At 51.2% G+C, this 23,051-nt stretch overlaps 1 protein-coding gene across 3 annotated transcripts in view; it reads left to right on the plus strand.

Moving 5' to 3' along the window:
* The first annotated feature begins 4,694 nt into the window (after positions 1–4,694).
* Positions 4,695–23,051, plus strand: part of UBE2F (ubiquitin conjugating enzyme E2 F (putative)) — a 49,051-nt gene continuing 30,694 nt past the window's right edge. Inside the window, exons 1-4 of one of the 3 annotated variants that reach the window (XM_074364611.1) lie at positions 4,695–4,851; positions 9,237–9,370; positions 18,715–18,744; positions 22,321–22,386. In XM_074364611.1, coding sequence (XP_074220712.1) covers positions 9,253–9,370; positions 18,715–18,744; positions 22,321–22,386 — 214 coding nt within the window. In that variant the 5' untranslated portion in view covers positions 4,695–4,851; positions 9,237–9,252. The remainder of the gene's footprint in view (positions 4,852–9,236; positions 9,371–18,714; positions 18,745–22,320; positions 22,387–23,051) is intronic. The other 2 variants (XM_074364612.1, XM_074364613.1) reach the window with 2 other exon arrangements.

Below are 23,051 nucleotides of genomic sequence, written 5' to 3' on the forward strand. Positions count from 1 at the left end.
GTGTGATGTTCACCCAGGGCTCTGCCACTTGGGGGCCTAGTCTGACGGGCTGCCTGGACAGGGAGAATCCCAGAAGGGCCGCCTGCGGGGAGGGGCAGCGGGGACCCTGGGGACCTCACTGTACGGCATCTCCATTGCAGTTAGAACGCGCAGCCCTCGTTACAATGTGCCCAGTGTTACTTCAGGGTGAGTGAGAACATCTCCGTCCTGTAATACTCAAACCACCACTCCGATTCAGTCCCTTTTCAGGGAAGCTGTCATGGCCCATTTTATTATATTTTGAAGGAATAAAAGGAAACATGATGCTTTCCCTGGAGGCCAGTTAAAAGAGTGATCAGAAGTTAATTAGAACAGATACGTAATTAAAGTCATACTGTTTAGATTCAGTGATCTGCTGCCTGGATCGCCACTTACATCATCATTAGCATTCAAGCCTCTATCTGGCCCAACTACAGGGGGCCTGCCCTTCCCTCAGGTTATGGAGGATCCAGAATGGGTCACCAAGGGTGCCAAAGAGTCTTGGTTAAGACAGCCTCCCCTGGTACCCCATAATCATGGCCAGCCACTGTTTGGTCTCATCATGGCCTAATCCTTTCCTCTCCAAATTAGACCCAGGGCCCTTGCTTTCATCCTAAGAGGCCCAATATAGCTTTCCCTAACAGCAATGTACCATCTCCAGTTTTAGCAACAGAAAGCACCAGGAGGACCTTGGGTTTTGTACATTTGTTTTCAAGCCTCCCCAGCTGGAGTCTAAGGTGAGGGTTGTGGTCAGCGTAGCTGTCCTCTTGGCTCCTTCCCCCAACAGTCTCTAAACCCCAACAGGACTATGAAGACTCTGATCTCCACTGTGCAGAGCAGAGCTCAGGGGTCAGAGCTGTGTCTCCCATTCTGTAGTGATTTACTGAGTACCCATTCTTCAAGGGGCTCCTGCTTTGGGAGGGTAGGGTCTGTGCTTTGTACATTCTGTCCCCTGCTGGCCCTCAGCGCTTAGTAGATGCTCATCACAGTTCTTGACTTACTGAAACAGATCTGTAGGGACACAGGCTTGTGTGTGTCCAGGCCTGCTCTCCAAGTGCCCTGGGCCGTGCTCCCTAGAACAGGGCCTGTTTGGGGGGGCAGGATGCACAGCTGTATAACCTGGAACAACAGGTTGGAGCAGGTATCAGCTGAGGGCTGAGTTGGCCCCTTCCACCAACACTGCTCCTCATCTAGTGTTGCCAGAGTTGTTTCCCAATCCATGCAAGGGGCTGGGTTTGGAGCATTGCTAAGGTCTTGCCCTGGCAAAGGCTTGGAGTCCACAGGACAGTGTGGGACAGAGGAAGGGGCGTGAGCACTTGGACGAGGGGGAGGGGGGCTGGCTCAGACGACAGGTTTTACCTCTCAGGGCAATCCTCCACTGAAACATGGAGCCAGGAATGTCTTCCCTGATGGGGTGCCGCTGATGTGGGAGAGCTCTGCTCCATCCACAGTGAATGCAAGAGGGAGGACTGGAGTGGAAGACAGGCCCCTTAGGGCCTCCCTAGGGGAAGCCCCTACATAGCAGGCACCCAGGTCCAGCAGCGGCTGGCAGGCAGCCCCAGGCTGAAGAGTGCTCGGAGCCCTGGCTTGACAGTACATGTCACTCAGGCCAGCGAGCCCCAGACCAGGCCAGGCCAGTTTGTGTCCAGAGGCAGGGAATGGCTGAAAAGACAGGAGACATATCCCTTCCATGCTCCAGCTGGAAGCCTGGGTGGAAGTTCTAGGGGTAAGAGTGAAGGGGATGGGAAGGACCTCTGATGAACTGTGTCCACCTGCTCTTTCTCGGGCACCAGACCTCCCCTGGAAGGCTTGTCACCGCATCCAAGCTCATACTGCACACCACACCAATAAACTGAGAGACGAGTTGTTGGGGCGAGGGACAGCAACTTTATTCGGAAAGCCAGCAGATTGAGAAGATAGTGGATGAGTGTCCCTAAGAACCATCTTCCCCAAGTTAGAATTCAGGCTTCTTTTATACTAAAAGTGGGTAGGGGGGTGAAGGGCTGATTCTGCTCAGACTCTGGAGGGGAGGTGTTAATTTCTTCCTTCCTGCAGTCATTCATGGGTAGGCCTGATCAGGATGTTTCCTTTGAGCTAAACAAAGGTATTTAACCTTAACACTCATTACCTGGGAGGCAGGGTTCCTACAGATGGGCTATTATGGATAATTTAAGCTTATAGGCAACATCCCTTTAGTGATTAACTTATTAATAGAATACAGAGGTTCTTCCCTATTACAGGCTCACAATTGGTCCTCTACCCTTTCCTCCCACATGCATGGGGGAGGCATCTGGGAGGACAAGGCCAGTCCCCAGAGGCCAAGACTCAGATGGAGCCAATGAGAATTAGACGCCAGGTTCCCTGTTTCCTCCTTAGATCCTGTGAACATACCTCCTAGTCTTCTAAATCTTTTGTGCCTAAGCTAGTGAAAGTTCTGTTTCTGAAGGAGCTCCAGATGAAAACAGACTGCTTCTCCAGGAAGCAGGAGGGCCAACTTGGCCCCTCTTCTGGCTGATGGCAGCACCAGCTGCCTAGGGGACATAGTGCATGGTTTGAGGGCAAATCCCAGCTCTGCCATGTCGGGCAGACTACTTAACTTCAGTGCCTCAGTTTCCTCATTTATAAAATGGGGATAATAAAATACCAGTTTCATGAGGTTGCTGTGAGGATTACACGAGTCAATAACCTAGTAAACCCTAAATAAGGCTCAGGTGAAGGCAGAAGGCAGCCTCATGAAATGAAAGCAGAAATGGCTCCATTGACCACAGTGGTGATTTGGGCCACTGTGAGCCAGTGTGTGCTACAGGCCATCCTGTAGACAGTGCTGCTTAGTAATATGAACGAAAATACTGCAATGTGAATGAAAATACTGCAACCATATCAGTAAACAAAAAATGCTGAAGCCAAGTCATCAGCGGCTGCCACCCCCCCCCCCCCCCCAGTGGGGACAGGCCTGCAACCCAGCCTCTGCAGCCACTCACAATGGTGCCCTCTGAGCGGACTCAGGATAAGAAAGGACAGGACACTGGCCCTAGATAGCTGGGTGCTTGTCAAAGGAATGAACTCAGTGAGCCCAAATGTTTGCTTCCTCCCATACATAGAAAAGCACTAAATTCTTTAACTTGAGATGCCTGGTTTTCTTTAGATAACAAGCGATCTTTCATTGTTCCAACTACCTAGTCTTTGTTGTTGTAAAGCTTCTTTGTTGTAAAGCTCCTATATATCCTAGCTCCTCCCCTACCTCTTCGGAGCAGTCCCTCAGAGCGATCTGAGAGACTGTCATCCCAGCTCGAGTGCTCCCGCCAAATAAAACATAACTCTTAAGGCGGCACATTTATTTCAGTCGACAGTAAGACAAGGACTTCAGCCAGTCCAGTGTACCTTTCTTTACCTGCTGCCTAGATTCAAGGCCTTATCTTCTCCCACCAGGACCCCTGCAACAAGCCCATGCAATACTTACCTGGCAGATGTGTTTTGACCATCTGTTACATGTCAGGATGGGGGAGGAGGGTTAAAAGGATGGGAAACACAGAAGGGTCTGAGGAGCTGAGCTTAGGGAAACAGGAATTGACTGTAAGTCTTGAGCACCAGGAAGGGGGATCACAGGGCTCCAGCAAAGTCACAGAGGGGCACCTGCACCTCCCAGATTTTAGGCCCTCTCTGAGCAAGTGGTGTCTAAGCTTAGGAAAATTTAGGAGTTAGCCAGGTTAAAAAGGAGGAAACTGTCCCCAAACAGAAGGAATACCATGAATTCGTTTTCTTGACTGGTCTCCTCTCTGCCTGGCTCCCCTCCCAACAGCTCTCTCAGGGCCAGAAGCCTCTTTTGGAAAGGAAACTTGATATTCCCACTCCACTGTTTAAAACCTCTCAGTGGGGCTCCTGGAAATAAAATTCTAACCCCTTGGCTCTTTCTTCCCTGTCCACGAGGTGAACCTCTTCCTTTAGATAGTTCACTCCTCCTGGAGCCCTGCCTGACTCTGCCAGAGCGCCTATTACCAACCACACCAGGATGCGGATGGACGTGAAAATTTGTACTCAGCAAAGCTAGAAGTAGAACAATTTTAAGCAGATTTTTTAAAGGAAGTACTTAACCAAAGTGTAAGAGATAACAGAAGGAATTAAAAACCTGTAAGGCAAGAACAGGAAAGGACCCACCCACTACTCTGCAGGCTGCCCAGGGCACGCTGGGGTTTGGAGGCTGCCCGACTGACCGCCCCGCCCCCTTATTTCGCACTGCAGGCTGTGGGGCGGCCCGGTCCTCTGCATTCTGAGCACTGTGATGGGCACACCCCGGGCGCCCCATCCACCGAGGCGGTCAGCACCGACCTGGCCGCCCCTGCAGGCCAGGCTGCCCGGGGATCCTCTGAGTCGCAGGCCCAGGCCTAGAACAGAACCAAATGAATGGAGGGAGGAAGACAGCGCAGAGCCCCGGGCGCTGCGGCGCGCAGGCTCGGGAAATGACTGGGCGACCCCGCCCCCGGCTGCCACTGGCCAATCAGCGGGTACCTCGAGATCCGCCCCCGCCCCCGGCAGCGCCTGCCGCCAATGAGCGAGGCCCGAGCTGTCTGCGGCCCAGCCAAGTCCCAGCCGGCGCACAGTGCTGTTCGCGTGTCAGGTTCCAAATAAAGTTCTTCGGAGCTTTGAATTTTTTTTTTAAAGCGCCCGCTGCAAGTCGCCGCCGCCGCGGGCAAGAGCAGCTGAGGCCCCGCCCCGCCACTTCCGGTCCCGCCGCCCCGAGCCGGTGCGGCTGTGAGGGGCCGCGTCTTGCCGCCGCCGGCCGGCCGGGCATGGTGTTGGGTGCCGGGCCCTCCTCGCTTGTCTCGAGGTGCCCAGGTGAGGAGCGTGCGGCTCTGCGGCGGGCGAGGGGCGGCCGCGGGCACGAGGGCGGCTCGGCTCCCGCGGCGCCGGTGCACCCGGAGGGCGGGCGGCGCCGGGGCCGCCTCAGGCCGCCCCGCTCCTCACGGCCGGGCGTCGGGGGCCGGAGGGCGGGCAGGCGCTGCGGGGTGCGGGCCTGGGGGTGCAGGGCCGGGGCGTGGGCCGTGGCGGGGCCGGAGGGACAGCCCGCACGGAGCCCCGACTGGTGCCCGGCACGCGCACGGCCTCGCTTGCGCCCACCGTCGCCGGGGAGTTGCGAGCCGCATTGTCCAGGAGGAAAGGCAGCGCCGAGCGGGCCCAAGGTCACCGGCCCGTCGTGGCCGGAGGAAGCAGGACTCGGACGCCGGCAGTCCCACTCCTGACCGCCTGCGGAATCGGGCTAGGCCAGCGGAGCGGGGAGGGTGAGGATCCAGCCTCCCGCCTCGCCAACTCGCCTGCAGCTTTCCCACAATTGGGGGCGCCCACGGCTAATTTGGAGGATCTTACCGGGGCAGAGGAGAGGGGGAGGATATCTTGGACCAGGCAGTACGGCCAAGTCTTGGATGCTAGACCTGGTTCCGCTGGTGTGTAATCTTGGGTGTGGCCCTCCCCTCCCTGGGTGTCAGTTTCCTCATCTGTCACACGAAGGACTGGGCCCGCCCCTCTCTTCCTTCCCTGCAGCGCTGGAGTGGGGTCAGGATGCATTGGAGTGGCTGGAGACGGCTTCTTGTAGCAGATGTTGGAATCTGGATAGTAATCTGTTATCCTAAGGAAGAAGTAGGATTAGGTGGCGAAGAGAGGGAGGACATTCCAGACCTTGATGTCAGATTGAGTGGAAGCTTCCAGAAATGGACAGGGTGTTGTTGTAGAGGAACAGGGAGGAGGCCTACCTTCCTCGTGCAGAGGATTCCTGGCTGGGTAAGGGGATGAAGGCAAGGGGAGGGCAAGGGTGGGAGAGATGTTCAAAGACAGAAATCACCACCAGGCTAGGTGGTGTGGGGCTTGAGTAGCTCCCCCTGCACATACCTGCCTTTCAGGTGGTAGGCAGTGCAGGGGGTGCAGGATTACTGCTGAAATATAAGGCTTGGGCTCCAAAGATCATCAGTCAGCCAACCCCTGTGCCGGTGGGAGGTTCCTGGACCCTGGCATTCTAAAGGAGGAGGGTGGGGTGTACACTTTTTATGTCCTGATCTGGGCCTCTTTGGCTGGAGAAGTTGGTTGACCCATAGTGGCCTGCAGTTCCATCTTTTACACTCAGATTGGGACTTTTCCAGGGCAGAAATTGTAAATGAGAAGTTCTCCACCCCATGAGCTAACTGGCCCTGGCACAGGTGACATGGCCTGATTTTGCCACTACGGGCAGGACCACTGAGTAGATATCACTTGATGACGAGACTAATAAATAGCACATAAAAAGCTGAACAGTCTGAAAGTAAGTCCCACCCAGAGGAAGAACTTAAATGGGCCAGTTACAGCTTTTGGAATTTAGAGACTGAGCATGCTGTTCTGTATAGTTGATCTGTTCCCAAAAATGCCGCCATAGTCAGAGTGTGATTTACAACAAAGGGGAAGTTTAGTTTTAAACCAGGTCTTCAAGGAGGTGAAGCATATTGAAGAAGGAAAAGAGGATTCCAGGCAAACTGCAGGTGTTCAGCTAACTTGACAGTTTTTTTTTTTAACTTTTTTTTTTTGAGGGTGGGAGGTTTGTTTGTTTGTTTGTTTAAACAGAGGTACTGGGGATTGAACCCAGGACCTTGTACATGCTAAGCATGCACTCTACCATTGAGCTGTACCCTCTCCCTCTAACCTGACAGTTTGAATAATTATTTTTATTCAGCCCTCTTTGGATGTAGTTAATTTGACACCTGTGAAACATTCCTGAATCAGGCCTTTGGTGTATCCTCAAAGTGGCAGGTGAAAATGATACCAGTGATGGGGAAATAGATGGTCCTTACACACTCAGAGTTCTTAGACTGCTAGGAAGACAAAACACCAGTGTTACTTTCTTTCACATCTTGTACAGTCAGTGCCCAGTGTGTTTTATTCAGGGCCAGAAACTTGTTGAAGATGGCAAACCAGGAACCTCAGTAGAATGGAGTATGGGGCATACTCTGCCCATGGAGAAGAATCAGTGTGGGGTAGAGGGTACGAGAATTAAGCAGAGTCCTCAGACTGCAGTGACACGGGAGTTGGTGTGAGCCTTTCTTTGTGTGAGTGAGTCTTGCCAGGACCCTCCGAGCAGCTCCCTCAGTGCAGGTCCTCAGGGAGGTAGGTAGATGCAGACCAGGCTTGTGCCCTGGGACTCACTTTTCTGTTGGGCTCTTTAGTGTGCTTTCCTAGAGTCCTGCCTAGTGACCTCTCTTTCCACAGGCTGTGCTTTTATTGTTTGCTGTATTTGTGTGACCAAGGTCAGCTGGAGGCTACAGACTTTGTGATAGAGGCACATCTTGGCCCATCATCAGGGGGCCCTGTCGATGTCGCAGGACTGATGTGCCCGAGTCTGGGTGCCCGGCAGCGGACTGCTGGGGAGGCAAACACTGCTTTGTGACCCAGGTCTGCTTGAGGGATTTCTGACAAGATCATTCCAGGTGTGGGCTGAGCACCTGGCTCGAGATGGTGCTGCTCCCTGGTAGCTTGTGGCCGGAGCCCCCAGGGTGTGCTGACTCTATCCCACCCCAGGCCTCCCTTGTGAGCTTGCTCTGTAAACTGAGCTGAGAGTTCCCTGCCCTGCGTGGAGCTGAGATGTGTGTTCGGTGGTTATGGTCCTCTCTGCAGGTCCACCTGAAGAGACAGCGTGGTGGTGTGGGAGTGAAGGAACCAGTGTTGGTTTGTTTTCACACTTTTGTCACCTTTATCTAGGTGTAACTGAAGTACACTGAACTGTTCATAGTTGTTCTTGATGTAGGTATAGACCTCTGAAGCCATCACCACATTCAGGATAAAAGCGTTCCCCTCATCCACGAGGGGGGAACTAGTGTTTCTGTGGTGACCTCTTACAGCAGCTGAGTTGCCTCAGAAAACCCAGTTCCTGGGCCCCAGTTGTCCCAGGGTCCACATCTGTAAAAAAGAGAGAAAATCAGGGGGAGAAGTCCTCCCCAGATTTGAAATTCTAGGAGCTTGTGAGCACTAATATGTGATAGAACTGTCTTTCGAAGCATTTAGAGCAATGACTCTTAAAGGGTCAGGTGTGTGTGTCTGTGCATAGGTCCTGCACAGTTTGTTTTCATGGTACAATTAATAGAAAACAAAATCTCACAGTCTTTGTTGGGTGGGGGGATACGCAGAAGACGGTGTGAAAAGCTGTGTGAGGGGCCTGCGTTAAAATGGTTAAAAATGCCGGCGGGGGTGGGGAGGGTTGTTCTCATAGTTTGGCTTTCAAGATCTTTGCCTCAAACTAAAAGTTCTGTGCTTAAGTCAATTTTTTCATCTGAAAATTGCAGATCACTTTCTCTTGAAAATGATCAGAGTGGTATTGAAAGGAAATTATATTAAGGCAACAAAAGGAAGTATGGAAATTGGGCTGGTGACCATTTTGTCCTCAATCAAAAGAAGTTCCAGAATCCCTCTTCAAATGGTAAAGCGAGCGAGAAGAGCAAGGAGGCCTGCCAGATGAGTGGCAGTTTATGTTAGAAGTGGAAGGCAGATTCTAGAGGACAGTTCTGTGAACACTGCTAACATTGTCAGTCCTTTCTCCCAAGCAGTCAGATGCATCATCTGTGTTTGGTCTTCATTGTCCTTCCCAGTGAGCTTTTAGTGAGGGAACCTGAAGCATAGGTGGGCTGCAAGCAGCCAGTGAAAAGAACCTAATTTGGGTTGATTGATTGTAACTTAATCCCAATGTTGCTGTTGCCTAACTATGTAAATGCAACACAACAGAAATAAATATGAAGATGCTTATTAAGGTTCCAGCCACACCTTTATTAAAGGAAGAAGGAAAGAAAGCACTGCAGTGCGCCCGCCCTCCTCACCAGAGGCCGAGGCTCAACTCAGTCTGCGATGGGCCAGGCGTTGGGGCCCCACGCGCAGATCCCCGCATCAGAGATGGGCCAACTTACAGTGGACGCGGGGAGCTCCCGGGGGCATTGTCACTGTTGCAGCCCAGGGCCTGGCGCCCAGTGAATGTTAAATTTAAATGCTTGACTCCCGCTTTTAAATTTCTCATTCATACTTTAAAAAATTAGATTATAGAGGCATAGAGATTACCCAAATACATTATGAAGGAGTCCAGTCTTATTAATGTACCTTACATGCTGAATATTTCTGTAAATTATAGAAAAAGAAGTAAAAAACCCCTTTTGCATAATTGTCTTCACTGTCCAGTCACCATCTGGAGATGAACCCTTAACCTGCTTCTGGTCTTTCAGGGTGAAGGCAGCAGTAATGCTGACGCTGGCAAGCAAGCTGAAGCGGGATGACGGTCTCAAAGGGTCCCGGGCGCCAGCCGCAGCCTCCGACTCCACGCGACGGGTTTCTGTGAGAGACAGGCTGCTTGTTAAAGGTAATGACCATCCCTGTGATGTGAGCTACTCTTATATGCCGCAAAATGAAGTCTGGCTGAGGCTCTTCTGGGATACGAAGCAGCATGTGGCTGAATAAAATACCTGTTTGAAAATATTTTAAAATAAAACTGTTGATTGCTTTCAGCTGAGGGACTTTGCACTGTGTACACCCTGTGGCAATGCTAATGGCAGGAAAATGGTATTAAAACCGTGGTATGTCTTAGACACTTGGAATATTCTCGGGAGGGGGCTGCCAGAATGCTAGTGGAGGGAGTGAGGTGCCAGGAACCAGCAGGCCTACAGGTCTGGTCTCAGTGCTGCCGTTAACCTGGCTGCTGTGCGTTGGCAGTGGTCGCGGGAGTCCTTCCTTTCTCCTGGACGCCTCAGCACCGGAGTGTCTGATCTGTAAAGGGGAGAGTTCAGTAATCTCTTAGGATCCTTTTCTGGTTTATTCAAGTCACAGCCTGAGGAGAGCCTTGTGCAGATTAATTCCCATCACAGAATTGATAACGGTGTCCTAGAGCCATAGGCGCCAGAGAAGGAAACATATGATACGTGTATGTGCACTTGCGCGTGTTTGTGTGGGACTTCTGCATTTATTCACTGAACAGACTTACAACAGAGTGCAGACGCGGCTTCCTAGGGCCATGAGGACTGCGAAAGCTGAAGAAGAGACAGTTCCTGCCTTTAAGGAACGTACAAGTTGCAGCACTTTCTACTGTGTGCCATGTGTCCACCTTTGCTGAGTGTAAGGAGACCAGGAAGCACGGAAGGGTTAAGGCATTTGTTAGAACTGCCTGTTTTCATGTTGCATTAGGTAGACACCTTGAGGGTTACTGGCATTTGTATGTCCAGGAATGGATCTACTGGACCTTCTCAGAAACAGAGCACTGCTAAGTTTGGGAAGGGGTGGGAATGGGGTTCGGGGGGCGTGGATTCGTGGAGACATCAGTGGTGCAGTCATCCTCGTTCCCTCTCTGCCCCAGAATCTTGGCTCGGCTCTGGCTTTCCCAGCCTGATAGATGATGGGTTAATGATTGAGAATCGTTTTTGACCTTTGGCAATACCTTCTTTGTCAGGGAGGGCATCAGACTGTATTCAGCTTGTTACTGCTCTGGAAGCTCTACCCTCCGGGGTCAGAGGTTGGGGCCGCGGCTGCAGCACCTCACTTGGGTGGCCTGACAGGACTTGAGTCTCTTTCCTGGATGCTGGTTCAAGGGTTCCATCTACAGAGGAAGCTGGGAGACAAACAAGCCAGGGAAAGGGTTTGATGCGTGGGGTTGTAGTCCTTCGAGTCGAGGAGAGGGTGTTTTGGTGCCTGGAGAGTCGCAGTGAGGAAGGGAGTTGCAGCTGAGGAAGAGCGGGTGGGAAGCTGGCAAATAGGCTGCACCATCTTTCCCACCTGGCCATGTTTGACAGCAGCTGTTGTCCACTGAGCACTTGGGGCCAGGCCTTCCACAGGGCACCTTATAGGCAATTCTTGTTTGACTTTCACTGAGCCTTGCCAGGTGAATGGTTCACCTTAGAGCTGAAGAACTGAGAATCAGAGGTTAAGAAGCTTGCCCGGGTTGCAGTCTTGTTGCAGCAAGACAGCCAGACCCACATATTGGGGTCGGGCAGGCACTTGGGGAACAGGCCCAGCAAGCAGAAACTGAAGGAGCAGACAGAAGTGCTAGTCCACAGAAAAGAGAATTCGGAGAGGCCCAGGGGTTCCACCACACCCCGCCCTGCTCAAGGATTCACCTGGGAGCTCTCAAATGACTCTTGGGCCTGGCAGCCCAGGGGGGCCCATTGAGGCCCATAAATCTGGACTCTGCCCCAGCTCCCAGGACTGAAGATGTCTTTGGCTGGGTTTCCAGGGCCCAGCTAAGGTGCTTTGATCTCGCGAGACTCATCAAGGAGAGGCCATCTGTTTCCATTCTCCTAGGGCACTAGGGATTATTGGGTTTCCGGGGCCCAAAACACTTGGAATTGATGGGTGGTTGTGCGGCAGGGGCTCAGTGTAATAGTCGCACACGTGACCTCTCTCCCCATCTGCCTTGGGGCTGCCAGACCTGGCCAGGCTGACTGAGCAGTGAGTAGTTTGGGCTTGTGGAGGGTGGGTGGAGAAGAAGGACAGACTTGACCCGAGAGAGGAAGCTGTGAACAGAGATACCCAATAAAGGATGCTCTGAGTGTTGTTTGCTTGGTCCACACCCAGAATGCTCCTTTGCTTGACTGGATGTGGCAGCAGCCTTCTTTCTGGGGGTACCTGATGTTCGAAGTGGAATCTGGCAGAGTCCATGGCTGTGCTGGGCATGGTGAGACACTGGGGCAGGGAGTGACTGTTGTGAGAATCCTTCTAGGTGAAGTGCCCCTTTGGGGACTTGGAGAAAAGTAGGTTGTCCGAGTGCAGCAAGATTGCTGCAGTCAGGACTGTCATCCTGGGCTGTGGCTTTGGCTCACGTGAGAATGTTACTTGTGAGGGTCAGTAAGTTGTAAAAAAGTGTATTGATGTGTCCTTGGGGCTCGGTGCCAGGGGCTAGGTTCCCAGGAGTAGGGAGTGTGGCATGCAGTGTAGTCACTAAAGAGGATCCTCGGTTCTGGTACCTGCGGAGCGCGGTGAAGGAAGGGGAGCAGGTGGAGGGAGAACTTAGCTCTGAGGAAGGCCCCACGACAGCCTCTCCCCTGGAGCAAGTGTGGTCCTATAGAGCTGTCCCCAGTCAGGTGGGTGGTCAGGCCCTCCTGCTCTGCAGCAACCAGTCAGCAGCTGGGTCTGGCCTGAGGTGGGGAGTGTTTGCAGCCCACACTCCTAGGGAGGACTGAGAGCTGAAGGCTGTGTGCTGGCAGCCCTCACTGAGAGGGCATCTGGGCTCTGCAGCCCGGAGGACAGACTGCAGGGACTTCGGCGAAGATATTTTTTTCCTGGTTCACTGCCGTGCTTGATGGACCTTACATGGTAGGGGATCTGGCGTGGTGCCGATGGCTTAGGGTTAATGTGGGAGAGTGGAGGTTGACAGGGACAGTTGTCCCTAGTGGTGAGGGCTGGTGGTGGCTGCACAGCGGAAGCTCCTGTTCTTCTTCCTGGAATAGTGGGCCCAGTTCTGAAGATGACGGGTGGAGTCAGCTGTCCCTGGAAATACCAGGCCTGCCAGGGAGCAGCTGGCCAGTGCGAGGCCGCTATCATACTGGTACCTTGGCCACACCAGCTTTTCATTTGTGTCCCCAGGGTGGTTCTCAGGGACATCCTCCAGGCTGGCACTGGAGAGATGCTTGCAGCAGCAGTCCCTGTAGGGCACAGAACGATCAAGTGTTTCTGGGCTAGGGCTGAGGGCTGCTGCCTGCCCTGAATCCTGGGAGCTCGGGACACAGGGCAGAGAGAGTGTTGGATCTGTGCATTTCCTTTTGGCCCCAGATCAAGTCTGGGCCTGTCTGGGAGCCACAAGGCAGAGGGTACTGCAGTCCTGGTGGACCTTTGTGAAGCTGCAGAGTTGAAGTTCTGAGTCTGATGGTGTTCCCACCTCCCAAAAAAGCCTCTGTGCAGAATGACCCGCTTTCTGGTCTGTCAGAAGCTTGGCCTGCTTCATATAATGGGAACATAACATGTCTGTCTCCCTGTCTTTTGACTTGTTCACTCAACAAACAGTTTAGTGCCTGCTGTGCGCACTGCAGTGACCCCTGAAGACCTCAAGGGGCTCCAGGCAGGCCGACAGGAAGCTTTTGCCTACATTAGTCTTTGTTCAGTGTGGAGAGTTGGAATTGAGCTGACAGAGTGCAGGGCCAGGGCTGGAGGTGGGAACTAGAGGGAATGATCCGGATGGCCTTGGCCACGTCCGCGCCTGCGCTCTGTGTGGTTCCTGGCGTCGCTTGTTCAGCAGCGGGGGCTACGGCATTGGCCCTCTGGGCTCCGAGCCTACTCTGCAGAGCAGAGAGGCCTGGCTGCCCACCTGCCTGGGCTTCCCAGCATCCAAGATGCAGGTGTCTCCAGGAGGTGCTACTTGGGGCCTCTCCTGGGTGGGCGCTTCTGGGTCCCCATGAGCAGTCCAGTCGTTTCCCAGTAGAAGGGGCCCTGGCCCATTGCGGTTCCTGGAAGAGTGGGGGAAAGAGAACCACTTATTGTTCTCCAGAGCTGCTCTCTCCCTGCCGGGCCCTGCCCAGGATTCTGGAGATAGCCATGCCCACAGGGCGTTCAGAGCACTTAGCAGCCTGTGAAGCCACGGGCTATGTGCTACGATGTGTATTTTAAAAACTAGGGTGGTGGCCCGGAGAGTTGGAGTCCTCCTAACTTGGAGTGAGGCAACTGGCCCAGGGCCAACCCTTAAATGCTTTGTTGCAGAGTTAAATATCAGCGAAGCTGACCGGGGAATTTGGTGGCCCCTCAGGTGTGCCGAATAGCCCAGTAATGTGTGGGCAGGGAGGCCCCGTGGAAGACGAGCACTGAAGTCAGCTTTGTCTGCTCACGTTGAGAGTGGGTGGTATGAGGCCTTGGGGCTCCCTTCCCACACATACTGGTCTCTGCTGCAGGGACTGTGCTGGTTTTCAGGGTTCCATCCTTGCTCCCCGAGTGTGAGGAGAGCCTGGTGCTCTGGGCCTGCACTCTGCAGTGTGCCGCTCGAAGGCCCTTAGACTGAGTGCAGGGGCCGATGTGGGGCTCTCATTCATCCGAGTGCTGCTCCTGGGGATGGGGTGATGCCCTGGGTCAAGTGTCCCCCCGATAAGGGCACTGTGCATTGCGCTGGCAGTGCAGAGGAGGTGCTCAATGTGTACAGACAGACAGGAAGCTGTAAGTTCTATTTCAGGACGTCTAAGAGGTAGTGGTTCAGGTGGAAAGAGGTGATCAAGTCTGCTGGGAAGTAGCAGCCAGCTCTGCCCGGGTCAAAGGGCATAACTGCTCTGCCTAGTGATGAGGCTTGGAGCTGGCTCTTGCTGAGAAACATCTGTGCCTGTAATTGGCCTTGTCTTAGTCGGCTCAGGCCCCCTTAATAAAACGCCACAGACTCGGGGGCTCAGACAACACACTTATCTCTTGTGGTCTGGAGGCTGGGAAGTCTAGGATCATGGCATAGGCAGGTTCAGTGCCTGGTGAGGGCCCTTCTCCTGGCTTGTAAGCACCTAGTAGCTCTTCTCAGAAGGGCACGTATCTTACCATGAGGGCCTCACCCTCATGACCTCATCTAACCCAGCTTACCTTCCAAAGGCCCCACTTCCTCATTCCGCACATCGACGGTGGGGCTTGGGGCTTCAGTCTATGAATCTGGGAGGAACCAGATTCCACAGCACCTTTAGAACGCCTCAGCCCCCAACTGTATGAGGAGAAAGGCGCCTCATGGCTCAGGGTGTCCACCCTGCTGGCAAGGGTGCTGGTTAGTCGAGCATTCCCGAGCAGTCCGCGGGTACAGAGCGTGGGCCAAGGCCTGGGTCCCAGGGCTGGGGCGGGGTGCCCAGCCCCTGCCCAAAGAATGCGCAGTTGAGTGGCCGGCAGCGCGGGGACGACCCGGGGCTGTGTTGTGCGCACCACAGCAGAAGGGGTTGAGCACGTGCTGCGTGGGGGCCACTGTGGTGGTAGGTGGGTTTTGTGATCTGATGTTTCAGTGCAGTCATGCTTCAAGTGGGCTCTGTGGTTCGATTTTTAGTTAGAAAGGGGAAGAGTCTAATTTCTCAGAGGACGTTGAGCAGCCACTTATTTGTGCAAGGTGCCGTGTGCCTCCCCGAAGGCTGGACCGTGAGCAGTGGGGGTGCTGGCCTCTTGGAACAGGTGAGACTCTGGCAGTTTAAAAATATCTGCATTTCTTTTTGCCTTCCAGGTGGAGGTAGCGTTCTCCGGGCAGGGAGCTTACACAGGGAAGGACTGCTACTTTGCCAAGTGGCCTCTCAAGCATGTAAAGCAAATGGCTTGTTTCTTTGGTCATAGTCTTCTTGTGGATGGACTCTAAGGTCATTTCTGTTGATGCTAATTAATTATTTGCCATCATTTGAAGTGTAGGGAAACCACTTGTCATTTGTGACAACTCCCCGAGAGGAACACCACATTGAAATTCATTTTATCGTCTACACTGGGCTGGACTAAAATGTCGAGCATCTTTATTGAGATCCTTGTGCCTCTAGGATTGTGTTCCTTGCCTACTCTGGTTCCCGGATCAAAAGCCTACAGAGGCCCTGATGGTGGGGGTCATTGCTGCCCTAGGTCTGAGGGCTCTTCCTGGCCCTTGTCCACCTTCCTTGAGTGAGTTAACTCTGAACGTGGAAATGCAGGCATAATGCTCATCCTTGGAGTTTCATTCTAGATTTCAGTTTGAGGCTGTTACGTTCATCTATGTAAACAGCTGTATGTGAATACTTGGGCATGGCGAAAGCCTACAGCAGGTTCCTGTGCCTGGGGAGAATGGAAAACTCAGAGGCCCAAGCCCCACTGAGAGCTTTGTGGTAGTTGGTCTGGCTCAGGCAGGGTGGCAGGGTTTGTGCAGAAGGTACTAGATTGTGTGATGTGTGCATAACTCCAGACTTTACTAAAAATCGTTGAATTGTACACCTAAAGTGGGTCTGTTTTATACTATGTGAATTGTGGCTCACCAAAGCTATTTAAAAAACAAAACAGCAAGAAAAACCTCCCCAGGTGATTGGTGTGCAGCCAGGGCAGACAATCCCTGTCCTCTAGTGAGGTATCCTCTGGCCACAAGCCTGCTGTCCCCACACCCTGTCCCTGTAGAGCAGAGGTCCGGTTTTGCTGCTGGTCATGACGCCCCTGGTCAGTGCCTCCCCGCCCTCCTGTGTACAGACCTCGCCTCTTCCCTGTTCTTGGCAATAGACCATCTTCTCAGAAATTTCACTTCTGTCATGTGCCCCCTCTTTCAGATCCTCTTGGCATGTGTTCTGTTTCACTGGGTCTTTGTAGAATTGAATGACCCAAGCTCTCATGACAGCAGACAGGATAGGCTCCCCAGGGAAAGCCAGATTCCCCTGGCCAGCACTGAGCTCTGGAAAGGAGGGCCCACAAGAAGAGGCTTTTGTAAATTCTTATCAATAAAAAGTTAACATAGTATTATAAACATGTAAATAGTATTTGCTGTAAAACCACGTAGCTTTAATTATATGGATAACATTTATTTAAAAGTGATTAATATGCATGACTCATTTGATAAAATGTGTGCTTTTTTGATAAAATGAATGCTCTGTGTGAGGTACTGGAGCAGAGCCTGGCCCTTGACAGCCTCCTGTTCAGAGGGCCTGGTGTGGGCAGCCTCAGAACATTTCTTTACCCAGTGCCCTGCTCTCAGAAAGGGCCAGCCAGAGTGGACCACTCAGAAAGATGAAACTAAGGCTCACCGTGGTCATCTTCAGTGTGATGGTAGTGAACCTTCCATAGGGTCATTGTCACTCTCTTTGAAGTGCGTGTATTTTAATACTACAACACAGGACTAACAAGAGGATGGACTCCCTGGCTCTCACTGCATCACGAAGCTTGTCCCTTTTCCGTTCCCTGCCTCCTCCCTCCTCTACCCCACCTCGCTTTTCTGGATACCCATTCCAAGTGTCTGGACCCCAGAGCTAATACATTCAACGGGCCACCTGTCTCTACCAAGAGCCTCAAAACAGCTGATATCAAAGGGCTTGTGCGCTTCCTAAACCCTGAGCCTCAGAACAGACCATCTGCCAGTCTTCCCACTAATGCACTCAGCTTTGCAAATATCGAGGCCTCTGTTGTCCCCTCCCATCCCCACCCGTTCCCACTCCCCTCACCTGAGCAGTCGTCCTTCCCACTGCTTCCATATCTTGACCATCCATTTGTTTCTTAGTGTTTTGTAATCTGGTTTCCACTTGCCTTTCTGCTGTTTTGAATGCCCTTAGCAGGGCGTGATCCATATCCCGTGGCCTTGCCTCGGACCTCATCCCCTGGACCAGTCTGTGCTGTACTGAATCACTACTCATCTCTCCTGCTTTTCCTCCTGTTTCTTGAAGGTCACTTTCCCCGCCCCGTCCTCTGTGCTTTCTGCCAAAGTTCGTTCTTCTCACTGGTCTCTCCCCTTTGTTAGTCTCATGATGTCTGGTGGCATCACTCTCAAGGGCCCCCCAGCCTTGGTCATGTACCCAGACGTCAACTCTCCTGCCCTCGACACCCTCACCCCAGACATCAGCCCTCGGTGCCATCTCTGACTCCTCCCCCATCCCACACAGGTGGCAGATCCTTTCATCCTCTTTGCTGTCAGGTACCCTGACTCTCTCTGCCTTTGCCAGAGTCCTTACTGCCTGTCAGAGCCCCCGCCTCACAGGTCACCTGGCCTCTGCTTTGCCTTTTCTAAAGTTGTCCTCTTGAAGCAAAGCATAGAAACTTTTGTTTAGAAATCTCCCTTGGTTCCCTATTGCTGCAGAATAAAGTTTAGAATTCTCAACTGTGCACTCAGGGCCCGCAACCCTCCTGCCCCTGTTTTTCGGCTTTGTTTTCCAATGCTCAGGCTGCACTGTACGCCTTCTGGTGTCTGTGCTTGTCTGTGTTCTGTGCGTTTGCACCTTGCTGACTTATTTCCTTAGAGTACCCTGTTCCCCGCCTCTGCAGGACTGGATTCTACTTGGTCTTTAAAGCCCAGCCCCCAAAACCTCCTCCTCCCTTGAGTCTCTGCAGCTGGAGGGAGTCTCCGTGCTCTCAGGACCCAGAACGTGTTATGTTATGTCATGTCATGTCAGAGGCACTGACGACTTGCCGGCCTGGTCATTTCTGGGTGCTCCCCTAGACCTCAGCTCTTTAATAGTGGGATGGGTGGGAGATTTGTGGCTTTATCCTGGCAGAGGGGTGCCGGGCTCGAACGCTGAATGAGTGACTGATAGAAGAGGCCCTGGAGGAGAGCGCGGGTGCCAAGGAATGCAGCTGTGAGGAGGGGACTGCGGCGGCATCACCGTGCACAGCTGGGCAGCACTCCGGCCCGCAGTGGGGAGAGGGCAAAGTTCAAGCACAAACTGGGCGAGCCCTCACGGGAAGACAGATCTGGGAAAAGTGGAAGACGCAGGTTTAAGTAGAAATCAGATTTGGAGGGCAGCAGTTCCACTACTTGGGCGAACAGGATTTTCAAAAATGCTTTAGTGACTGTTTACCTGTAAGTGATTTCTGTGTTAATTTTTAACGATTTTCATTTGTACTAAAGTAAGTTTTCAAGGGCCCTTCACTGCACTTATTGACGTCCTGCACGTCACTCTGTGTATTTGAAAGCAGCTTCGTGGCGTGAAATCTAAACTTTAGACCAACTGTAGATTCCCGTTAGTTTAGTGTATTCATTTTCCCTTCAGTGTTGTGGGGGGGTTGCCAGTCTGGAGCTGGTGATTTTCTGTGGAGTAACTGACACTAACACTAATACTAATTTCTTTGTTTCTACAGAGGTTGCAGAACTTGAAGCTAACTTACCTTGTAAGTACAGCGTCCCCAATCACACATTAAATGCTGTAAAATGATTGCATGGAGAAGCTTGTTTTATGTTTTAATAACTTTGCATAGGAAAAAGCTTTTTTTTTATGTATGTTAGGAATAAACACGTATTTTGTGCAAACAGGTAGCAGAGTTTTTTCCGAGGCTCTGAAAAGGAGGTGTTTATTGTCTCTCTGGATGTGACTCAGTGGTGCTTAATTGTAGCCGGGGTGTGTCTGGTTAGGGTTTGTATCTCTTGTACAGCATTCTGTCCCATGTCCTCTTTGAGTGAAAGGGTATAGAAATCAATGATGGATGGTCCTATTTTTGTTAGTTACAATATCACCTTTTTGATCCAGAAAGTGCATATTTTAATTGATCTTTGTGCATGAGGTGGGAAAACCATGTTGACTTCATGTCTCCAGGTCCCCTCGGCTTGCTCTGTCCTTCCTGCTCAGACACACGGGGCTGATGGTGCCGCCCTCGCCTGTGAGCCAGCGCACTTACTAGGCGCTTAACTGGTGATGTGTGTCAGCGGTTTTTTTTCCCCCCTCTGGTTAATGCCTTCCCAAGTCCTTTATATTATAAGACCATCGAAGTCTGCGAGCTTCGACCATTTTAGTATTTTTTTGAATTAGAACTCTTTAATCATTTACTTGGTTAAAACTCATCCTGAGGCTGAGGATATTTATTGCTGAGTGAACTATTTCATACGTGAGTCTCCTAGTCTGGACGAGCGCTCCAGGGAGTTTGATGTGGGGGCCCATCTGACAGGGTGACAGAGGACCCATCCCACTTCCACCTCAAGTTGGAAAGATAGTTGTGGGGTGCAACCCTTAAATGGTTGTGTGATCAGTGTGGAAGGGTAAGTACACATTGTTTGTTGAAAAATTGTTTTTAATATATAGTATTATGTATGAGTATAGTGGGCTGTGCTATGAAATATGCTTCTTAGTGTGGGTTTCAGTCAGAAAAAGTCTTAAGTCACTGGATTGCTTGACTTCAAAGTTTTCTCCTAGTCGGAGCTAGAAGGAAATATCTTGGGATCCTATTAAAAGGTTGTCTTTCCACCTACTAAAGTATTTACAGATGGTTTGCTTTAAATCATTCCAGGAAAACAAGTAACGGTGTGTGTGGGTGGGGCAGATGAAGCAAGACGGGCGAAATGTTGACGCTGGGTGATGGGCTCATTATTTCAGGTTATGTAATAATCTAATAAAAAAGTAAAATGAACTGATCCTTCTGTTTCCCACTCCCGTCATATCTTCCCACCGGCCCCTCAGCTTGAACATTTATACAAAATGCAGACATTTAATCAAAGACCACAGAAAACTTCCAACTTACACATGGTTCATTTTGTCCTTATATGTGAACCTTACAAAGATTGTTGGTTTTTCGCCTGTATAGTTTAACTTTATCTAAAAATTTGGTTTAAGAACAGTAAAACTGTAATTGACTTTCAAACGAGCATTTTAACTAAATAACTGGTTTGAAAAGGCATGACCCATCTTCTGGCCCTTACAGCCACGGTGTCAGATTTTAAAAGCTACGTGTTAACAGCCTTCTTTTCTCTTTTTCTCCCGACCCACTCTCTCTGTCCAAGTGGGGGGAAATATGTCAGTTTATACAAGTAAGCCAGGCTTTCCACTGTTATGCACCTCAGTCTAAAGAGGAACCAAGCCACCAAAAACTAAATCTTTACTACTTGATCAATAACCTTTCTAAAATACTTAGTAAGGCAAACACGAGAACTTGCCGCACAGCTGTGCTGCTTGGTAGCCACTCAGAGCTGGTTTGGAGCTCTGTGCACGCGGCTTTATAGAAGTCTCTCTGCTCTCAGAAAGTGAAGAACATCTCTTCCAGATAGATGGAAATTCTCTGAAAGTCTTAGCCCTTGCGTACCAATAGAGGAACAGTTTAATTCTGCAGTTCTGTTACAGCCCCTACATTGAACTGAAACCAGAACCCGACTTGTAACCTTTTGTTGTCATTATTAGAACTTAAGACTTGTTTTTAGCTGCAAGTGTTTGGTTCTTTTCAGGAGTTTATTGTTTCTTAATCTGTCTTAATGATTTTTTATTCTTGCTGGGCCAGTCTAGATGAGAGGGGCTGATTTCTGCACCCGCACCTTTAGTAAACAACCAAAGGAGAGCACTAGGCGTTAACAACAAGCGAGTGGTGCTGGCTGGAATTGGTGACGCGCCTCCCGAGCCCTTCTCGTGGTTCTGCTGCAGTCGCCTCTCTGGAAAAATGCGCGTATCTTTTCAGGCAAAGACTAGAAAACACGAAGCCTATGCACGTTAGTCCACACTTCTCAACTGTGCGGCTTGGGCGAAAGCCTTGAACTCCCCGGCTTCTGGTTTCTTTTTTTCTGAAACAAGGGAAATGACAGTGTACTCTCTGAGGCTCCTTCCTACTCCTCCAGACTGAGTTACCTCTCGCTCTGCAGTGACTTTCTGAGGGATTTGGTCAAAAGAGAACCCCGCTGACAGTTCCGCATTGGTTTTGTGTGCCACACCTGGCATGTTCCTGAAGTAATGACATGAGACATGATATGGAGTCATGGACTAGCTTTTAATTTGGGAATTAAACTTCCTTCTGTTGATGACCTGGTCACCAGCCCTCTCTGGACCTTCATGTCATCTGTCACAATCCATGATGTTGGTCTCTAAGGCCATTTCCAAGGCTCAATTTGCATCGTCCTATTTTTGATGAAAATTCATACCATGTAAACCTAGGCAAATATTTTCAGCAGGGCTTGAAAGACATACAGTCAGTAGATGACCCAAGGAATTGAGCATGATATTCTCCAAGTGTATAAAATATAGACAATTTCTCCATATATTCCTTCTGTATTTATTCTTTGGGTATTTACCCGTCTTCTGTACCATTTGTTTGAAGGAGGCGGATGGAGGCTATGGCCAGCTTGCCCAGTTTGCAGCACATCACAGTAGCCCTTCTCCTGTGCGAACTCCTTGTCCTGACCCAGACCCCTCGGTGCTGTGCACCTGGGCAGTGGGTGTTGCTGTCCAACTCAGCAGAGCTTCAGGTCGGGCTGAGTTCCTGGTCAGGTTGTGGAGACATTTTTAAGAAGTGCTGTGGCCTGGGTGTGATCTAACTTAGGTGGCGCAGCTCTCTAACTTCCGTTCTGCTGTGGTGGGTCCGCTGATGCGAGGTGAACACACCACAGGTTTGGCCAGGGCTCTTTTTCTGGTTTTCCTGCTTTTAGGTAGCCTTTGCCCACATATATGCATCTCCCTGAGGTATGGTTTCTTTTCATGTAAAATAGCATCATTCTTGAAATGAATGGAAAGGTCTCTGTTTTTAGGGACCATTTAAAGGTTGAAAGATAAAATGTCAGTTTGGAATTAACTAGTAAAAAACTGTAAGGAAGAAGACACATGGCAAAAAGCACTGATTTTAGCACAGATGTCATCAAACAAATAGTGAGGGTGAATCTCCTGGTCTACCCTGTAACCCCTCAGCACCGTCACACCTCCCGTGCGCTTCCTGGCTGGCCCCCCGCGCGAGAGCGGCTGCTGAGCACCAGACCCTCCTGACGTGCTGTTTCTTTTGCAGGTACGTGCAAAGTGCATTTTCCTGATCCAAACAAGCTTCATTGCTTTCAGCTAACTGTAACCCCAGGTAACATTCTTACATGTGTACGTATTAAAGTGGTTTTCAAGCAGCAGATTCTGAAGGCTTTCCAAATCTATACCCTTTGGTTTGATTTGTCCTCTGACTTTTTGAAAGTTACGACAGTAATGACCATTCTGTAGGAAGGTGAGATGTGCGCTTTGTAGTCAGGGAAAGCATAGTAGGGGAACCTGAGTCATTTGGTGTTGACCCCAGTAGCTGGGCACGGACTTGAGCGGCTCAAGCAAATGATGACGGAGGCGGCTGCTGTGTGGTAAAGATGTGAGCTTTGAAATCATAGCTGGTTCAGATCCTGCTCTGCCATTGAGCAGCAGTGTGACCAGGGTTAAATTAATTGCTTAATAACCTCTCCCAGCTGCAGCCCCCCCCAGCTACACAGTGGGGATCAAACAGAACCTATCTCAGGGGACAGTTGCGAGGACCAGATAGATAAAGTGTGCGAAGCCCTTCAGCTCAGGGTCTGGCACGAGGAAGCTAGCAGATTACCAGCTGTCCTCGTTAGCACTGATAAGCGTCTCGGCTCCAGGCGGGTGAATGTTTCTCGGCCACACTGCTCTGCACAAGGGAGGACTTGTGTTTTCCTGGTTACAGTGCAGCTCCCAGAGTTGCGGGTTCTGACACCGGCCCACTGGCATTGACGCCACGGCAGATAT

Source organism: Camelus bactrianus, chromosome 5, assembly GCF_048773025.1.
Source record: "Camelus bactrianus isolate YW-2024 breed Bactrian camel chromosome 5, ASM4877302v1, whole genome shotgun sequence".
NCBI classification, from domain to species: domain Eukaryota; kingdom Metazoa; phylum Chordata; class Mammalia; order Artiodactyla; family Camelidae; genus Camelus; species Camelus bactrianus.